The sequence below is a fragment of the Ipomoea triloba genome, chromosome 8 (genome assembly GCF_003576645.1).
Source record: "Ipomoea triloba cultivar NCNSP0323 chromosome 8, ASM357664v1".
NCBI classification, from domain to species: domain Eukaryota; kingdom Viridiplantae; phylum Streptophyta; class Magnoliopsida; order Solanales; family Convolvulaceae; genus Ipomoea; species Ipomoea triloba.
Window position 1 is genome coordinate 4,172,069 of NC_044923.1, and position 11,550 is coordinate 4,183,618.

The following is an 11,550-nucleotide window of genomic DNA, read 5'->3' on the forward strand; positions in this document are numbered from 1 at the left end:
GTTTTGTGGCTCTCACTAAGACTTTTGTTGAGGAAGTAAATATCCAATCAAATATTCATATAATCTACATTAAAGTCATGTAATCTACGTTAGTTTTTCATTGTTGGTCCATTCCACCAATCCTCGTCTTTTCCACAACATTAATTATCAAGTTGACTACGCTTCATATTACACATAATAATTTTCACATTGTCTGTTATAAACGCTTGTGAGTACTAAATGCAGATTAACCTTCTTTTCCGTCACTAGTATAACCATTACAAAGGTCACTACAAGAGTACAAACTAACCATTCAAATTTTAAAAATCTCAATATATATAAACATCATCTCATTAAGTTATAATAATTCATTTTAAATTTTAAAATCTTCTTCTCTCTGTACATTTAATATTTTCAAGTCATAATTATTTTTAAATTTGAATTTTCTCCCTCGCTCTCTACATTTAATATTCATTTCAATTAAATTATCTTTTTTTTTTCAAATGTTTAATTTGATTGGTTAGCTAGAATACTAAAGATACAATTTTTTTTGAAAATAGACTAAAGATACAATTATGTCTTCACAATAAATTTACTCAATTTTCATGAACCTTTGTACACAGTAGTGTACAGCTTATTGTTAAATTTTGAAATAAAATTGACTCAATTTATCCCCTTTAAATCTTGATGGTAAATTTATGGACTTCAGAATATAATCAAACCAAAAAAAAAATCGGATTATCAAAATTTTAACTGAAATAACGAATCCATTTTTGTACTTGAAAATGTGTTTATCCCCACTCGCGCGTTAACTTAAAAAAATCCGTGTTGTATGTTAACTGCTACCGCCAACCCAGGGTACGACCTTTCCGCGCGATCGTACAAGTTTGCGAAGCGTTAACAGTTACACTCCGACATCTCGTCTTCCGGCTCCTTTTCACCGTATAATTTCGCCGGTGGTAACGGTCATGCTCTGATCATGCTTCTCTCTCTTCAACAGACATTAATCTGGTTCTCTATATATATATGTGTGTGTATATATGCACGCATTTATTTATCCATACTTTCATTTGCTCTGTTTCTATAACCTGCTTGTGCTGGTAAATTTGGATTGTTTGAGTTAGTTTATGGGGAATTAGGGTTTTGGAGTGGGGAATTGAAGTAGTGAGTGGGAGATGTGAAGGTTGTGGAAGGTAGGAAGGATGGTGACAGCTGTATCGACGACGACGACGAATCTCAATCCTAAGAGGCGGCCATTGTTTCCGTCCGAGGCTGAGAATGGACAGCCGAGGAGGAGACCGAAATCGAAGGAGGTTAGTTCAAGGTATTTGTCGAGTTCGTCTTCTAAGACGTCTTCTTCAATCTCCTCGACGTCGAAGCAGCGTGAAGCGCCAAATGTGACGCGGACGGGGAGATCATCGCCGGCGATTCGTGTTCAGGATTCGGCTACGGTTAGCCGGTCGCAGTCTGTGGGAAGGCGGAGGCCTGCAGGGACTTCGGAGATGTCTGCGGCGACGAAACTGCTTCTGACTTCGACGAGAAGTAAGTCGGTTTCGTTTCAGGGAGAGTCGAACTCACTGGTCGGAACTAAAGCAAAGCCGGTGAAAAAGTTTGCTAATAGGATAGATACCTCAGAGAGAAAGAGATCCGAGAAAGAGACAGAAAAAGTGAACCAAATGAACAATGCAAAGCGCATTGCCCCGGGGAGAACAAAGCCTGCGAATTCGAGTTTGAACAAAGGAGCAGTCACACAGATGGAAAGGCCAGTGAAGGATAAGATGGAGAGTGCTAGGGCTATTGACAAACTAAGGTTGCTGGAGAGATCAAAGTCTGTAAACTCGAGTCTTATGGCGCGAAGCTTGGATTGTGGTAAATATCCTGGCACATTTGTATCTGGAAATATAGTTCGTTTGTCACAGAAATCAGTCACTGGTGAGATTAACCAATTTAATGATGAGCCTTTAAGAGAAGACGTGCCTATTGCTAATCTGAATTCTAGCTATGGATCAGCAGAAGAAGTAGCTTGTGATAGTGAGAGTGTTTCATCAGGGAGTGGCTCGAGTGGACAGGAATGCGGTTCTGTTGTTTCTCAGTTACGAGGCCGACACAGTATAGTTAGGTCTGTTCGAGTTTTACAACAGGAAAATGGCAGGACGAGACGAGGAGCAGAGCCTAATTCACCAGTGTCAAGAAACAATGGATACACAACACTGGCTCCTTCAAAACAAATAGATAACAAGAAAAGTTTAAATGAAAACCGAGTATCATCCTTCAGGGATATCCTAGCTACTAGAGGCTTTTCCCCTTATATTCGAGGTCATTTGAGATCAGGATCCCCAAGCAAGACTTCAACTCCATCAACAAGCTATCCGCTGAGGGGGAATTCAAATCCTGCTAGAGCAACAATTGGGGCTGTCATTACAACGCCTAATAATGTTGGCAATACACCTTCAACTTTGAGCTTTGGTACTGATGTAAGAGGGAAGGCAGGAGAGAACTTGTTTGCTGATGTGCATGAATTCAGGCTTTTATATAATCGGCACTTGCAATGGCGCTTTGTCAATGCAAAAACTGATAGTGCTTACTGCAAACTGACAGAAACAGCAGAGGTAAGCTCTAAACTTACTAAGTTTTTTCTTATGTGTCTGAACTCTGAATAATGTAAGCCTTGTATAATCATTATTTTGTAGTTATAACTTAATATGGCCCTGTATTAGTATTTAAGAAAAAATGGAATGTTAAATAAGCTATGTGCTGGTACTCCTGGTAGTATCTGACTTGTAGGTTAGTTCTACTTCAGAATGCTAAGTTCTAAACTGCATCCCAAAGTCTGGGAATGAGGTAGAGAAAGTTATAAATGACGGTATTGGAAGAGGAACTAGGGGTATAAGCTGTTGGAGACAATTAGGTGTTTTAAGTAATGATTTGAGATGGATTACTAGTTGTATAGTCAAGTTGATTGAGTCATAAAGAAATGAAATTTGCATCATTTGAAGGATTTTGACTCATTCAATGATTCTATAGAGAAAATGAAATAACATAGAGGCTATTAAGTCCATTAGGATGCATATTGTATTTCAATACACTAGTGTTATCTCTAATGTAGTTTATTTGGGTTGTACTTGAACCCAATCAGACAGTGCAAGCTCGAAGCTCAGCGAAGCTCTATGTTTAGAGCTCAAGCTTCAAGCTGGTTTAGCTCTTGATGGATATCATGATTATTCTGTCCCTTTAATGTAAAGCTTACCTCTTTGCACAGCGGAACCTATATAATGCCCAGTTGGCTACTTCAAAACTGTTGCATTCTGTTAAGTCCAAACAAACAGAGCTGCTTTTGTTAAAACAAAATTTGAAGTTGTATCGCATCCTCAAAGGACAAGTAAGATTCATTCTCTTTTCCTTTTTATTTCCCCATGTTAGAAATGTTTTTAATTTTGTTCAATATCTTATGGTCTCTAGCTTTATGAGTTTGCATATATATTTTCTGTCTTAGTATGACATATCCTTTACAAATGATCCTTTATTCTAATGAATGCAGGTACCATGTTTTGAAAACTGGGGTCTGATTGATAAAGAGCACTGCAGTTCATTGTCAGCAGCTATATGTGCTCTGGAGGTGAGCACTATTCGTCTACCAGTCGTAAATGGTGCCCGGGTATTCTTCTCTTTCGTTTTTTGTCATTACATGTTTGGTTTGTTTCAACATTGACAATATCACATTGAGTCCTAAGAAAATTCCATTCCTCGTTGGTTTAATTATTTGCAGGCAGATATTCAAAAGCTAAAGAGTGCTATTTGCTCAGCTGTTAATATGGTGCAGACAATGGCATCCTCAATATGCTTGTTGCAATCCAAGGTACAGAATGCTATTTTTTCTGGATCCCTAATTTAAATGTCCAGTCGGATTTTTTACTTCGTTGTCCTGATCATCAATTTCAACTGACCTAGAGTGATACATCACCAATTCTTGTTCAGAATCCTGGAAATTTCAACAAATTATAGGTCAAAAGACAATGTTAGCCTCATTTCAGTGTGTTCAAGTCTAACTCCTGTCTGAATGAACCATTTAGCTCTTAGATGATCATCAATGAATTGAACTTCAATGCACTACATACTTAGAGTTGTGAAGGGAATTCTAACTTAACAGGTTCTGGCATGAGCTATAAAAGCCATTTAATAGTTTGTTTCTGAAAAACAAAAGAAAAAGGACAGACAAGAGTCTGGAATTCTGTTTCATCAATATGTAAATGTTGATTTGGTAATTGGCATATGACTCTGGTAGCTGTTAGAATAGACTCCTGTAAATTTAAATATGTATTCTCCACTTTTGAAGGTGATTGCTTTTTGGATAAGCTTTTGAAAAGCTAATCAAGATAAGTTTGCATAGGGATCTTTCTAGAGTTTTGTTTTGATTCATGATCATTTAATTGACTACAGGTTGAGCAGATGAGTTCATTGTTGATTGAGCTCTCTAATACAGTTTCTAGTGAGCACTCCTCACTTGACCAATGCAGAGATCTCTTATCAACAGTCACAGACATGCAGGTAAGGTTTGAAGCTCACAAACACAACTTTTAAAAGCCAAAAAAAAGTGCCAATAGATGTCCACGGGATAAGCTTAATTGGTTCTTGAGTGGTAGACTGTGGGTAACTACAGGATAAGAACACAGAATTGAGCCCTAGCAGCTGCAACATGTGAGTTACATTCAATGTTGTGGGCTCCTTGTAGGCACCAGACATTAATCCTCGCATTTAATAGGTCGCTAAGTTATCATAATTTATCGTTCTACTATCTTGTCGAAGTGATATGTAGGATCCTCAGCTTATAAAGGCATCTACTTAAAACTGACACAAAGTTTTACTGCAGGTGAAGCAATGTAGTTTGATGACACATCTGTTACAACTAAAAGATCCACAATCTTGTTCAACACAACTGTAAAGCGGATGCTTGAAATGCTAACATCACAAGGAACTTCTTAACCAAACACCACCTCCATGAGCAGTGAACCACAGGTATCATTGTTATTTTAGAAGTCAGTGGCTTCAAGGTGGTGGAAATTAGCTGTGAAATCCATTCTGCTTGTTTAGCTTTGGCAGGGCATAACTATGGCTGACATATATAGCAATCTAATGTGTGTCTCTCTCATATGAGTGAGACATTCTCCATTCTTGCTTCTATATGTACTAACGTGATAAATTCTTCCAAGAAATGAAAATTTGAGAAAGAAAAATAGAGCTTGATTCAATGTAGTTTTTATGTTAAACCAATTTTGTTGAAATCACATTCATAAAAAGAGTTTTTTCCACTTTTGGTCCTATGACTTTAGTGTTTTCGTCAATTTAGATACACGACTTTCATTTTGTCACTTTTAATCCTTGACTTTAATTTTTTTGCCACTTTTAGTCCTTGACTTTGATTTTTTTTTCCACTTTTAGTCCTTTCGGCCATCCGAGCGACAACTTTTAATCGAAATCAACAAATTGTTGTGCCATTAAGGGTAAATAACGTTTAATGTATTTAGAGATTTATCAATAGACAATTTTACACTTAATGACACAACATTTTATTGATTCCGATTAAAAGTTGTTGCTTACAAAGCGAAGCAGAACAAGCAAATAACGTTTCTTTTTCCTATTTTTTATCTGATTTTATTTATAAATATATTTAGAACTTTATCAAAATACACTTTTACCCTTAATGGCATAACAATTTGTTGATTTCGATTAAAAGTTGTGGCTCGGATGGTCGAAAGGACTAAAAGTGGAATAAAAATCAAAGTCAAGGACTAAAAGTGGCAAAAAATTTAAAGTCAAGGACTAAAAGTGGCAAAATGAAAGTCGTGTACCTAAATTAACGAAAACACTAAAGTCATAGGACCAAAAGTGGAAAAAACTCTTCATAAAAATGTTGCATTCTCACACATGTTACACGGTAACTAAGAGACTAAATTTACACTACAAGCTAAGGCAAATTATTGTGTGGACCACGGTCCAAAATGACGTTCTTTTGATGTTTAAAAAAATTATGTGCTCTACGGGCTTATGTGTCGGAATAATGAACTTTCTGGGGTAAGATAATATATTTTATGAGTTAAAGTAATGTATGTTAGAATGAAATTGTTGGGGTAAGATAATGTACTTTATAAGTTAAAATAATGTACGTTGTGTTAATGTTCTTTATGTGTTTTTGGACGGATGGTTCACGCAATAATGATTGTATACTACAATCACAATGAAAAAAATTAAATGTTATTTAAAAAATAAATATCGTATTTATATATATATATATATATATATATATATATATATATATATATATATATATATATATTTTCTTTAAAAAGAAAAAAGAAAAAAAATCTCTTGTTACGCGGATTCATTGAATCATTTCCAAGTTTGCACTAGTGATTCTTTCAGCTACAGCACAACACTGGCTTCAACCAATCATCAAACAACACAGAAAATTCCATTTCACATGGAGATGAAAAGAAGTTTAAACTTAATCCCAGGCGATTGGGTTATTCCTGATGAGGAAATTAGCTGTCTCTCAACTCTTATCATATTCCCTACATACAACACTCATGTGTTGTGTTCCCGATACACAACTCAACAGATTTGTTAGACAGAGCTCGGTGAAGGATTAAGTTAAACAATTAGTAGTTAGAGAGATTGTTGGACGGAGACTTAAAGGATAAATTCAGTACCCTAACTTTAAAAAATGTAACAGTAAAACTACGCCTTAGCTACAAACTATATATAACTTTTGGTATACTAGTAAGTGTTTGATACTAACAAATAGTATCAAAGTCAGATCACGGATTTGTGTAGAAACTCTTTGGCCTCTGGCTAATTAAGCACATCTCGCAATTAAACACTTCTACCAATTGTTTAGGATACTAGTGGTGAAGCTCTCGTGATTAGGGTATAATTCTTAAGAATTGGGTGTTGTGTTGGACCATCCATTTAATTTGCCATATACGGAGTATCTATCAATCCCACATATATCTTTCTTTAATTAATAATGTCCGTGCCGACCGACTTTTTGCTTGAATTTAATTTGTATTTTTAGGGTGCCGACCTGACTAAGCTACAATTCTAATGGAATTATTAAGAAGTTAGTTGAACCCAACTTCAGAGCATGGCCAGGAATCTTTCAAAGGTAAGGTAGGGCCTTCTCTAAACATGGGTTTTGCTAGTCATCAATTGGGTGCTTAGAATTAATGGGTTTCTAGATTAGATAGATTCACCCACTTTTAATTTACCCATTTTAGAAGCATACAATAATGCCTAGTATAGGAATCACTTATTTCTATATACAACTTGCCCCCATTTGTACCACCCTTTTTATTTTAACGATGACTGAAACTCACAGTCACTATCTGAATGTGTTTATTGGATAAATTTTGCTCATGCGTAATAACTTGTAAACTACACCAAAAATGTAAATCACACTAAAAAATCATGTGTAATAGACTCGACTGACAGAATGTTGGCAAGAATCAAACTCATAACTTTTTAATACAAGAATTATGTTCGACCCAAACAATACCCAATAAGCCACCTGATTAGGCAGCATTTGCACCACATATTTGAACTTTATGTAATTAGGGGTGAGATGTGTTTGGGTAGATTGGAAGTATGAGCTATAATTTAAGGCCATATAAACCGACCTAATTTAACCAATTTGACTTTTGATTAGGTAGGGATCCTATCCTATCCTAGTTCTATTAGCAGTTAGTGAGCTGGGTTTGGCCGATTTGTAATTTTGTTTAGTATGCATGATTTGAATCTTTTAATTTAAAGGTTAAGAAATCTTTTCTGTATTATTATGAGAGTATAAATCATAATCTCTAATGTATATCTTACTTAAGGTATATCTTTTTTTTTTTTAAGGTATATCTTACTTAAGTGCATTTTATTAGATCATGATGAGTATATTGTCCTATATCAACAAATTCATTTTGAAACTTTACCTAGTACACCGTAATAATTATGGCGATTATATATCAGATCATTTTTCTTTATTTTTTAACCCTTAATTAACTCAAATGAATGGATTATATTATTTCACATTTTTATAAATATTGTTTTTATATATATAGGAAATTAATCATGTAAGAGCATGCTTTTAATAAAAAGTAATGGCTGATATAATTCATCTATTTAAATAGATCAATGGTTTAGGATTGACAAAAAAATAAAAGGAAAAGGAGTGGGTCAGTTTTATAAATATTACAAACTTAAAAGTTTGCAATAATTATAAACCCAATATTCTTTTTTATTAAAACCTTCCCTCCTAAATCATTGATAGAACTGATGAACAACGGTGATCCATCTTCACTTTTTAGAGTTCTACTATATAGACTCTCAAATCTTACTTCCTGATGTGTGGGCACTGATAAGCTACCTTTTTCATGTGGGTCTCAATACACTACAAATGTCTACTTCAAGATTCTGTGTGTGGGAGTAAAAGCTGAGAGTAGAAAATGGGGGTACACAGTATTTTTCCCACTTTTTAATATATGTATGTATTACACACGTCATTGAAAAATTGTGATGAAGTTGGAGGAAATGAATTGAATTTGGACAAGTAGTGTACCAACATATACAATGTAAATAATCTTTTAGAGGAATAGATAGATGATGATGAGGTGGTGAGTAGAACGTGTGGGATTTAAGCATGTAAGATGGAGGTAAAAGTTTGTTCATTCATCGTCATCGTTGTCTGTCAAACATTAATTTTGAGAGGTTCACATTTCCTGGAGAAATTCACATGGCGACTCAGGAATAATGGACGCGGTTTGCCAGCCCACTAATACCAATCTTTATGCCAACTCTTTCCCATGCCGCCCGGTGACCAAGCAATAACCATACCCAAAATTTATGGAGTGATAGTTTCGTCATTGAACGAGTGAAACATGATTTTTGTACTAGAAAATTAAGTACGTCTTTAATTCTTATTAATGCGTTCTTGATCGATTTTCACACAATGTCTTCGTTGTAGGGTTTATTTCTCCTGTATGATTTATGAGCTATTACACAATGACAGGATTTACACAACAAACACTCTCATAGTGCATGCGTGGTGGCCGTTGCGAGTTTATACTTCTTATTTACTTGCAGTCGTTGGGTGCATGGTTCGTTAGATGGTTCAATTCCTAAGCTACCATCAGGGCATATAAAATTGGCTCGATCTACATTAGTGCAAAACCACTTTTAAAGAACTTATAGGCGTGACAGGATAATTGGGCAGGCATCCGATTCGGAACCCTAGAAGAAAATCAACAGTCATGAACGAAAACATTTACTTCAACACCAACCTATTCAATAGGAGACAATTATGATAAATATCACATTTAATGTAGACTCGGCTCCTCATTATTATAGACCATCACTTGAGCACAATAACGCTAGAGGCACTAGTATAAAAATGTGACTTTTTATTAGTCAGGGACACATTCAATACCTTGTACTGAAATTCTAAGCAATTGAAGGTCGATTACTTTCTATAATTACTCTGGTAACTATATTACCGTCTAAGGCGATTAAATTATATCTTGCAATTTACTTATGCCGTCAAGACTCTAGGGCAAGGACATGTTAGGTAGGCTCTATTAAGGTGTAATCCTTGTTGATAAATTATTTGTTTTAATATATCAAAATCAATCATTTATACTACAAAGTGACTTTTCCCTCTTCTTGTGATCTTGTGTGCGATAGTGTGAACTTGTCACGTAAAGGACATTATGAGATATACACAATTACTACAATAGTCACAACTTTGCCGCTCGACCATAAGATCTTTAGCATAAAAAAAAAAGAATTATATATATTATAGTTTAATATGAATGTGATATGAGGACTCAGAATATTAGATATATGATGGTATGTGATTTGGCACAACAATGTCACGTCCGGTGGGCAAATTAAAGCTAGCTAGCTGATCTCAATTGATTGAAACTTATTATATATCTCAATTTGCAATTAATTAGACTAAGTGGTGGCCATATGTCATCCTAATCACCTATTCACTGTGTTCAAATGCTTATCCACACCAATTATTCATCCCCAATAATCCTTTAATTTGCATATTCAAGTAAAGTTGTCGATGCGAGCCCCTCTATCTCATTAAATTACTAATTAAGGTAATTTACTATAAAATTGATGTGGAAATATATTTATGAAGTTGAATAGCAATTTGTCTTTGGTTGACAAAACAGGTAGGAATTGTGTCCATGAATAAATTAGGACAGATCAGTTCAGTCTAATCGATTAGTTAGTTAAACTCATAGTGTTATAAATTTTATTTCTTGTCTTTTAGGCACATCTCAATTGATTAACCAATTCAAAATAAATTTATAAGCTTTACTTTGTTAACAATTGTACTATAGAATGTAGGGTTTGAATCCTATGAATTTGATCTTATTGTGATACCATTGTACAAACATTTAAGGGTGGATCAGTAGGCTAGTTGAGACACATTTTACAATTTACCTTCTCGACACTGAAAGCCAAAACATGAGCAGTATAATTTTATTTATTTCTCTCTAACTTTCCAATTGGAATCGTCTTCAACCGTTGCTTTTTTTTTTTTTTAAATAATAAATTACAAACTTTTATTAAGAAACATTAGCCGATAATGCAACAAAAAGGAAATCATGAGGGCTTTGTCCACTCCGTACAACCAGCATTGAACGCGACATTCTGAGACAACAGATGGGCTATTGTGTTCGCAGGTCGCTTAGCAAACATATAATTCTAGAGAAGTCATTAGCTAGCTAATTTACGAATGTCATCAAGTACAAGATCAAAATAAGAGTTGCTATAAATAGTCTTTTCAAATATTGAATAATAAGCAGAGCATCAGACTCGACTTGAAAATTGTCAACTCCCATAGTTTTCATCCATTGCAGGGCCTCCCTTATGGACTTCAACCATTGCTTCTAGTATAGACATTAGAGATTTTTTTATGAGTACCAAAAAATTGGTATTAGAAATTTGTAAGATATTGACATTTAACATTATATTATATGCGCACATTGTTTTGTAGAGTAATATCATCCCCTATTATTTATTTTTTAAATAATATATTTAACTTCACCAAACACATGACACATTAAAAAGTCCTTTAAATCAATCTCGAGAAATGAAAATATACCAATTCAAGACCAGTTCTCTAATTTATTTGTTTTCTTATTATTATTTTTAGCTTGAAGGTGAAGAATGAGTCCATGACTCCATGTGGCTAAACATGTGAAATTCCTAGTCCACCCGCGTTAGGCATAATTAGAATAGGTATATATAGAAATGGTCACATTTTGATATAAATAATAAATTCACCTAAAATTAAACGGTTAATGTAAACAGTAAACTCATAAGTCACTCACTATTAATCTATTATCGTCTTCACTCTCAAAATAATCTTCATTTTAAATTTTTTTTTTTCACTTCCTAATTTTATGGGTGGACGTAACAGATTAGGAACCGCCTTAGTCCGGAAGCATTTTCATTGTATATATTATGTGTAAAATTAATTAAATTAGCCTTGAGAAATAATAAATACTACTAAAA

The 11,550-nt window shown here is 34.5% G+C and overlaps 1 protein-coding gene across 2 annotated transcripts; it reads left to right on the forward strand.

The window, feature by feature from the left end:
* Nucleotides 1-883: 883 nt before the first annotated feature.
* LOC116027189 (QWRF motif-containing protein 2-like) lies at nucleotides 884-5,225 on the forward strand. Of its 2 annotated transcripts, none has more exons than XM_031268656.1 (6): nucleotides 884-2,588; nucleotides 3,239-3,358; nucleotides 3,518-3,634; nucleotides 3,746-3,835; nucleotides 4,417-4,524; nucleotides 4,847-5,225. In XM_031268656.1, the coding sequence occupies exons 1-6, from the start codon at nucleotides 1,182-1,184 to the stop codon at nucleotides 4,916-4,918; spliced, it is 1,914 nt and encodes a 637-aa protein (XP_031124516.1). In that variant the 5' UTR covers nucleotides 884-1,181; the 3' UTR covers nucleotides 4,919-5,225. The 2 variants fall into 2 exon arrangements, with proteins under 2 accessions (XP_031124516.1, XP_031124518.1); XM_031268658.1 differs by having other exon boundaries at nucleotides 3,518-3,595.
* The last annotated feature ends 6,325 nt before the right edge of the window (nucleotides 5,226-11,550 follow it).